At 50.4% G+C, this 9,081-nt stretch overlaps 1 protein-coding gene across 1 annotated transcript in view; it reads right to left on the minus strand.

The window, feature by feature from the left end:
• Positions 1-9,081, minus strand: part of SLC6A12 (solute carrier family 6 (neurotransmitter transporter), member 12) — a 49,172-nt gene that overhangs the window by 16,130 nt on the left and 23,961 nt on the right. The window contains exons 7-11 of the mRNA XM_009879618.1: positions 8,129-8,261; positions 5,123-5,257; positions 2,811-2,914; positions 1,163-1,287; positions 756-868 (exon numbers count right to left, since the gene is read on the minus strand). Coding sequence (XP_009877920.1) covers positions 756-868; positions 1,163-1,287; positions 2,811-2,914; positions 5,123-5,257; positions 8,129-8,261 — 610 coding nt within the window. The remainder of the gene's footprint in view (positions 1-755; positions 869-1,162; positions 1,288-2,810; positions 2,915-5,122; positions 5,258-8,128; positions 8,262-9,081) is intronic.

Genomic DNA, 9,081 nt, shown 5'->3' on the forward strand with positions numbered 1-9,081 from the left:
ACGCTTGCTCATCACCACGTGGCTCTTGGTCTCACAGTACACACCACTCACAGGGGCCATAAGAGAACATCAGCCACTTCTAGGACAGCCCCACTAGCATGAAGCAGAGCCATAAGCAAGATGAGAGAGGTCTCTTGACCCAGAGAAACAGAGGAAAGAGACCTCATTCTCCAGGTGCAGGGTCTGAGGTGCTTCAAAGTGGAGCCCGAGCAGAACACCCTGCCTGGTAGACATGCCAGGGCATCCCCTGCTCCCCTCGTGCCAGCACACCAGGGTAGCACACTGTGCTCCACAGGGTGCTCTGCTGGGTTTTGCTCCTGGCATAACAGGGGTATGGGAGGGCAAGAGATGGACACATCCACGAGGAAAACAGACAGGGATTGCTCTGGTGAGATGCAGCTGGGAGAAAACAGCCCCATTTCCCTTCCCAGACTGCCCTGCTCTGTGCCAGGCCTCACTCTGCAGCGTGCACAGTTTCAGTGCTGGCACAGAGGTGGAAGGGGATGTAGCTGGGACACCCTCACATACACGCAGGGAGAAGGATGCCAAACAGAGATGCCAGCACACATAACCACTGGCCTCCCGTGGCCCTGGTTCTGAGCTCCCACAGTGTGAAAGTACTGCAGACAATGTGGAGCATGTATTTGAGGTACCAGCAAAGCACGTAACCACCTCATCCTTTCCATGGTCTTGGGGAGTGCTCAGGGTAGGGACAGGCACCTGGGCATTAGATGAGGAGGGAGTGTTTGCTGTACCTGGCTGTCCAGTCCCAAGAAGATCAGCATGAGGAAGAAGAGGCAAGACCAGAGCTGAGACACAGGCATCATCGTTACTGCTGTTGGATATGCTATGAAAGCCAGGCCAGGACCTGCCAACAGACCACAAGATTACCACGTGTGCCCCTTATGCCCCTGCCTCCCACCACCACCCTGCAGCACAGAGTGAGCTCACATGCTGCTTCAAAGCTCATCTCACCATGGCTCCTTGCCCACACAGCACTGAAAACTGTGTTGGAGAGCACTGGTCCTGCAGACCTTGCTCGCTACAGACACCAATAGCGATAGAGGATGTAGATAACATCCCGGGCTTCCCTTCAGAAAAGTCCCCTCCCCTTCAGGCTTTCTGTTTTCCCTTGGCTCTGAAGTAGGCTGGAAAAACCTACCTGACTCAGCCACTTCTGCGATGGGTACACCCTGCTCTCGAGCCATGAAGCCCAGCACTGAGAAAATGGCAAAGCCAGCAACGAAGCTGGTGGCACTGTTCAGGAAGCAGAGCATGATGCAGTCCCTGCGGGGGCGAGACCAGAGAGAAATCACTGTTTCCTGCTGCAGAATGGGTCCACTTGGGATCATGTCTGTATTCGGCTTCCCCAGTCGGACAGCATGGACCAAGAAACAGCAATGCTGCGCTTGAATGCCCTCAGAAGTAAAAAACTCAGAACAGAGCCAAAAATCAGCCCACCTACTTTGTACCCCACTGTTCAAGAGTTGTAGGACTATATGTGGCACAAAAAGATACACAGAGCACCACCAGCAGCTTGTGAAGAGGATGCCACAATGATATACGTAGGGACGTGGCAACAAAAAAAGTTGACAGGATTCAACGGAATATGAAAAACAACAGAGAAAATTAGAAAAGGGAAGAGGTTGCAAAAGTAAACATAGTCAAGGAAAAGTAGCCTCTGAAAGCATGAACACCCTGATAAACAAGGACTAATGGATTAACAAAAATCCCTACCTGACAAGGGTTCTTGTCTACACTGTCTGTATTAACTATACCAGGATGAAAACTGGAGTGAGCTATGCCGCTTGTCCTGAAACATTTGTGCACTTGCTCTCCGTGAAAATGGGGCACCAGTTTGAGCTGGCTGGGCTGGAAACCCCACACTCCAGGATCCTGCCTGGGCAGCTGCCAGAGCCGACGCACAGCCTCGGCTGCTATGGGGCAGTGTGGACACCCAGCACATTTGGGCCACCCAGAGCTAAGCTGCCAGTCCAAGGCACCTAAGGCGTTAGAGGAAGGTGCCAGTGTACAGCTCCATTGGTGACAGATACATTTTGGGAGAGCCAGGGGAAAGTATTAATTGCCTGACCAGCAGCCGTGGCAGCACTTATTTGAGAACAGAAGAGGAGAGATGATTGATGTCTCTAGAGTACCATTACATTTTCCCATATTGCTGGAACAATACATGAAGGAATAACAAAGCCCCCTCTCTCTGTGGCTCTGTGGAAAGTGTCAGAAATGGTCTTGATGGCTTCACTGAGCTCCATGTCAGGCCATGGATAAAATAGATCTGTAATCCAAGGGCAAGGAGGAGGCCAGACAGACTTGATTAATCTCTTTGATAGGATCAAAATGCCACTGGCAGTACATTACTCTGATGGCAGTAAAGCACTGGAGACAGGGGGGCCAACCATCATCTTTGTACCATCTCCCCTGCCTAGCAAGTGACAGCAGAGCTGCCTGTGCCACCCCTGCTCACCCACACTGTCAAAATAACCCATGGTGTCTCCACAGTGGCTGGAGACACTCTCCATTTTCATTCCTCCCCCTCCTATAATCTCTCCTGTTTCCAAGCTAACTCACGCAGGAAAGCAGTACTAAAGCCATTTTCTGGAGCTCCTCTGTTCCCTCAACCACTCTGCCCCGCACTAAGTCCTCTGCAGGTTCCACACTCCGAGCAGCTTGTTAGTCAAAGCAACGTGACCCAAGGTCTCCCCTGGGCCCAGAGCCTGCCTCAGATGCAGCTCTGTGCTGTTTGTCTCCGAGCAAATTTCCAGAAGGATGTGAGGACTCCAGGCTCCTCTTACCTGTAACAGTTGTTGGTGTATTTGTTGTAGCTGCCCAGAGCTGTCAGGCACCCCTGGCAAATGGCGTAAGAGAAGAGGATCTGAGTGCCTGCATCCATCCAGACCTGGAACAGAGAAGGTCAGTGGTCTCCAGACCTGGCGACAAAATAAAAAAATGGCTGTACCCTGACTAGCACCAGCCCCTCGATCCATGCAGAACAAACTGCATGAGATGGAGGGGGGCTCAGGAAGGTAGAAACTGGGATATCTCTCCAGAAAAACTGAGCTATAGGATGCAAAGTCCTCTAGGAAAAGGCTCCTCAGGAGACCATATTTGCACATCACACTCAAAGCGATACGAGGCACCAATTGATGCCTGACACCACCCCCCGTCCCACAAGCCTTTGCTTTCTGGGTGGACACGGCATCCCTGATAGCATGACTCCTGCTGAAGTTGGCACTGCAGGTGTCTGTGGTCCCTACGTGGCTTGGGGTTCACAGAGCCACTGGTGAGTCATCCCAAGAGTCTTTTGCATGATCAAGGTACTCCCCTCCCTGCTCCCATATCTGGTTCCCCACATCTCTGAGGCCACGGTGCAGGGTGAAAGGAGGAAAATTGCTGGGCTGAGAGATACCAGGCCGATGGGGTATCGTGGACCTAGGTTCCCCTTTACTCTAGCATTGCATGGGAAAACCTGAGAGGGCTTGTTCACTGCTGCCCCAGCCCTCTCCACAGTGGAGGAGTCCCTTCCTCACTGTCGTGGGCTGAACTGCAGCACCACTCTCATGCTCTCCCAGGGAAAGCCCTGAGCTGCGAGTTAGCAGGCAGGAAAACAGCCCACTTTCCTGTTTTTCTGTGTGTTCCCTCTCACCCTCTTTTTCCTCTAAGCAGCCCCCAGCTGCAAACATCCAAGCAGCTGCAATTTGGCAGCCTTCAAAAAAATCTCAGCCCAGGCATTGCTGCTTGAATTCACGTGCATCTCTCACAGATAGGCGCGTACACAGGAGCCCTTCAGGCATGGGCATATATCCCGCTTTACACAAAAGCCCCACATTCTGCCTAAAATCAGTAGCAGGATCTCTCGCTCCTGCTACGCTGGATTGCAGCAGCCTGGAAAGACCATGTCAGCTTTAGTTAGGCTGTGAAAGACAGGGAAGTTTTCAGTGAATAAGCTCTGACCATGAATAAAACACACTCAGCCCCAGTCGCCCTCCTGTTATTTATTTTGATATTAAAATGCCATTTATGTTCAGCTGGCTCTTTGCGTTTAGCGCACCACAGATTTTGTATTGACAACACATAATTGCATCTGAAAGCCATTTGGGGGAAGACAGTGTGTTTGGCAGCTGGTTTGGGAGCAGTTGGGGCTTTGGCCATCTGGGAAGATGCGGGAGGTAAGCTGAGACTGTGGGCTAAGCATATTGCTTGGCTGCCTCCACAAAAAAAAAGATTCAGGGGTGGAACAATTAGCAGCAGTGTCATTTAAATGCTCTTCTGGGGGGGGAGGGGGTGTCATTAGCACCTCCCTGGGATGAGGGAGGCAGTCTGCACTGCCCTGCTGAGCCCACATGGAGAAGGGAAGGAACCTGCTGTGACAGAAAGGCGCCGGAGCAGATACCCCGGGGTGATCCTTCAAGGTGTGTGTGGGGGGGGTCCTGCTGCCTGCCCTGTGCAGCCCCCAAGGCTGCTGCTTACCTCCTGCCAGCGTGGGCTATTTTGCAGGATTTGGCTGCACCCCCTGCCCTAATCTGAGGGTGCACAGCATCCTCCCCACCAGGGGCTGTTACCATGAGCTCCAGTGAGAGGTGGCAGGGGCTGACGTGCTCCATTCGGCCAGACTCTGACCTAAATGAGTGGGACCAGCCCCCGGGATGGGTGAAGCGAAGCTGCTGCACAGCCCACATTACCCGCATCCATTCAGTCTTCGCAAGCACAGGGGCCCTGCGCTCCCTGGGAGGGAGCGTTGGAGCCAAACAAAGTGCTAACCAGGCCAGAAAAAAAGCGAAAAGTGGTAGATCATTTCCCCCCTCCTTCCTTAATTATTTGTGTTTAAGACCCAGTAAAACCATCTGTTACATGCTGAATATTTCATACACTCTCCTGCTTTTGCTGAGCCCATGAGTGGGAATGACCTAATACTCCCATATGCTGCAGACGCACGAGCAAAAAGGCTGTGCTGTGCAGGGGAACTAGACCCCTCTCAGCTGTTTTTAAGGAGTTCTAAATGGTTCTCCTTTCAGAGAAGACAGCTAGATCCTCAGCTGGCAGCAGATCCGAGGGCCAGGGTGCTGGAAACCTTCCTGTGGCCAGCACTTGCCTGACCCCCACCCACCTGCGGGTCTGCCAGCCTGGAGATGTCCGGCTTCAGGTAGAAGATGATCCCCTCGGCAGCCCCCGGCAGTGTGACTCCTCGCACCAGCAGGATGATAAGCATCACGTACGGGAAGGTGGCAGTGAAGTAAACCACCTGTGGGCGCAGGGAAACAAGAGGAGAGAGGGTCAGTGGGGAGGGGGCACAGGCATCATCTCATCTTACCTGCAGGCCCCCACCCCAGCAAACGTCCCTGGACTCTGCTGTTGGCTATAGCGGCTACTGCTAGCGTAGAAGAGGGGTGGGAAAGAAATTAATCAAGGTTACATCTCACCAGTGATTTAGTTAATCTACATTTTGTCCCTTACCCAAGACTCTGCCACTGGTTGCTCTGCTTTATTCTCTTTCCAGTCAGTGTAATTTCCCTGCTCTCCAGCTGTTCTCTTCATCTTTCTAGAGCTGCAGAAGAAACCCAGATCTCTTCCTGTCACTGAGTTTTAATGAGGAGTTATTAAAATCGTCCTATTCCCAGCAAGAGTTTTCCAAATTAAATAGCAACTTTTGCTGCCCAATTTGAGACACGTCTGAGGGGTCTCATTTCCAGGGGTGCTCATGCAGCTCTCTCATCCCTTCAATGCCTCTGAGCTCACAGGTAAAAAATGGGAGCACTTCAAAGCCTTTAAAGAAAATTAAGAACATTATTTTTGTAAAACCTTATTTTCGTTTATTCTTGTGTGTGATGTAAATAAATATTACAGTAGAATTAATCATCTTCAATCCATTGCCTAATGTAACTTTTTTTTTTCTCTATTTGCAAAATATCTGCGAGCAAGTTGCAACTTCCTAACATTTATTCATTATTAAAATTCATCCAAGCAATGTGAAGGCTTGTTTACACTATGGATTCATAGTGAGGGGCCTTAAATTATGTTTTTTCTGCTTAGTGATAATTGGTCGAATAAGTCACAGCACGTGGCACTTTTGCTGTTCCCTGACTGAATGAGAATGCGAGCACTTTTGGCACAAGTACTAAAATCTACCTTCAGAAATCACTTCTGGGGAACATTTATACACATCAGCTGAGTGCATAGGGAAAGGAAACATGGAAAGAGCACAAGAGTGAGCAAAATGAATAAAAGAAAAAGGCTTTTAAGGAAAATGAGTCTTCACGGAGTTATTTGAAATTATTTTCCTGAGGTCGCTATTGTTTCTTTAAGTTTGGACTCCTTAAATCACAGAAGCATAAACACAAGGGTCTGGCAGGGTTATCTGATTAGAGCAGCCTTTCAGTCAAGCACAACATCCTGTTTACTCTGCAGCTGTTGAACAAAATTATGCACCTACTCAGAATTCCTGGGACCTCCCTATTGCTTATCCTAATCCGTAGTCCGTGAGGAAAGAGAAGGAAGGAGCTGATTTTTTTGACAGTGCCCCTGTAAAACTCAAAATGACTACCTGAAGAGAAGACAGGTGGCCTGTCTGACCTGTGGTACATCTCGGGACAGAAAAACCCACCCGGTATTGCTGCACCATGTTCATAACATCTGGCTGGTAAAAAGTACACCCTGTATGCTAAAACTTGCGATAGAAAAATCTTCTGTGGTCCCAGGAAAACCATTCCAGCTACGAAGTGCACCCACTTTTTCCTCTCACTTTCTCATCTGACTTTGCCAAACCCAATCAGCCCAACCAGCCTGACTGAACTTCTTTAGCTTTCTCCTTGTGCGGGCAAGCTCTGCACACCAGGGCAGCACCAGGCAAAGGAGAGACTCAGTGGAGAGGGCTGAGAGCTGAAGGGAACCTGGGATGACTTAATTACACTTCCATGCAGATCAAACAGCCTCTCAAACCCAATCTCCCAAGATCAGAATGATACCTCTTGTGAAGATGGCACTGTGGCAGGGAGCATCAGAGATTTAAGATTTAAAATGCGGAGCATCCCCTCTCCCTGTAGACGTGGAGTTGTGTTCTCCCTCCTTGAGAAATAATGGACAGCAGGTCAGCACCAGCAAGAGCCAGTGTCGTCAGCAAAGAGTGGGAGGAACCTAGTGAGCAGAGCAAGCTGTTGTCTTGCTCTGTTAAAATGGGTGCCCAGTGCAGTTTTAAGGTGGGAGATGGGATTTGACACAGGAACACAGGTGTCCAGTACTACAGGGAACATCTACCATTACTAGGGATAGTGATTTGAAGGAAGAAGTCTGTTGCAGAAATTGGTTCTCCTCCTTTTGCTATTGGGACATCCCCTAAACACCCAGAAGACCCAACCATCATTAATGACCAGCCCATCTCATTGCAGCTTCAGGAAGGAAGGAGGTCCTGAACAAGTCAAGGCCATAGCAGCCTCCCTAACACCCACCCCAAAGCATGACACACTCATTCACTCCAGAAGGATAACCAGTCCACCTGATCTATGGGACCAACATCAGGAGGGAGCATTAGCTCCAGCCTCACCAGCAAAATGCAGAAAGTGACCCACTGAGCCAAAACCTACAGAGCCAGGGAGACTACAAAGGAGAACACAAAGACACCTCCCCCACCCCACATATTTTTCAGGATAAAGAAGCAGGAGAGATTCATTATCTATTCACTGAGCTGGTTACAGGCAGCGGCTTGTCTGTTTTGCTCAAGTGTTTTATTATTGCCAGGGATAGAAAGTTTGCCACTGCAGAGGATCTTGTTAAAAATACCAGCAAGCCACACCAGGACAACACACTGGTGAGTGGATGATACTTGGGGAGTATCCATCAGCCACAGTGGGTATCTCCAAGGGAAAAGGTGACCCAAGGCTCCCCTCAGTTCCCAGGTCTTTCCCTGTTTTCTCCTCCCTGTTTGATCTACTCTTTTATTCTTCCTCTTACGGGTCTAACACAACTGGTGTAAATCAGTACAGCCCACCAGGTTTTAGGTTTGACATTGATGCTGCATGTCTCCTGCCTCTACTTCATGAAGAGGGAAAAGAGATTGGGGAAGAAACGTAAGATGGGTACAAGGAGGCTTATGGACCAGGAGGACAATCTCCATTCCTACTTTGCCTGTGGACTTGACCCCTTTCCAGATGCAGAAGTAGCAGATGATCCACGCCAGCAGGAGACACAGAGCCAGCTCCCAGCGCACAGCACCCAGTTTGTGAATACCATCCGTGAGCCCCAGGACTCGCTTCCTGCCAGTGTCCAGGGACAGGGAGAGAAGCATTAACACCCCAGACCACCACTCATCCGTGCAGACCTTTCCCATATTACCCCATCCAAAGACTTAACAGACTATCCACAACACATCTGCCCAGGGCTCCCAGCCATGCAAATCACCCCAGCTCTGCCTAGGGCTCCCCTCTCTCTTGTTCCTGCTTATACTGCTCCGCCATGTCCCGTAGCCGGCCCGAGCCCTCCCAGTCTTCTAGCCCATGGCACCGTGCCTGTCACACCCACATGACACAAAATCACCACCCACTCCCCATTGCCCTCCCCCCTGACAGCTGCCCAGCAGGCCACTAATGCCATCATCACCCCATGGCCACGACTCTTCTTGTAGCCTCCCCCATATACTACAGACAGCATATATATAAGCATACATGGCCTTTATGATTCCCGTGCCCTTCCTTCAGCCTCATTCCTTGAAGACTCACCATCATGAAGGTGGGCCACACAAGAGCTCAGCACTGCAACTCGTGCCATTACCAGAAGCCCAATCCCTTACTTACTATTTCTCTGCACACCCTTCTCCAAACTGGTCCCCTCAGGGTCCCCTTGCCCTTGCAACCTCTGCAGAAAGCCTGAACAATCATTTCAGAGGGGTCACAGGTTTGTGACCTAAGTAGTATGTGCAAAGAATAGGGCAGGAGAGGGGGTCCAACACTGTGCATTCTCTTTCTGCACCCATGGGCACATGTTGTCTTCTGTGTGCCCTGTGGCAGCTGCAAGTGACAAAGGGCACTCAGCCCTCTCAGAGACACTTTAAGAGCCATAAATGGGAAAAAATAATAC

The sequence above is a fragment of the Charadrius vociferus genome, unplaced genomic scaffold (assembly GCF_000708025.1).
Source record: "Charadrius vociferus isolate BGI_N301 unplaced genomic scaffold, ASM70802v2 scaffold90, whole genome shotgun sequence".
NCBI classification, from domain to species: Eukaryota; Metazoa; Chordata; class Aves; order Charadriiformes; family Charadriidae; genus Charadrius; species Charadrius vociferus.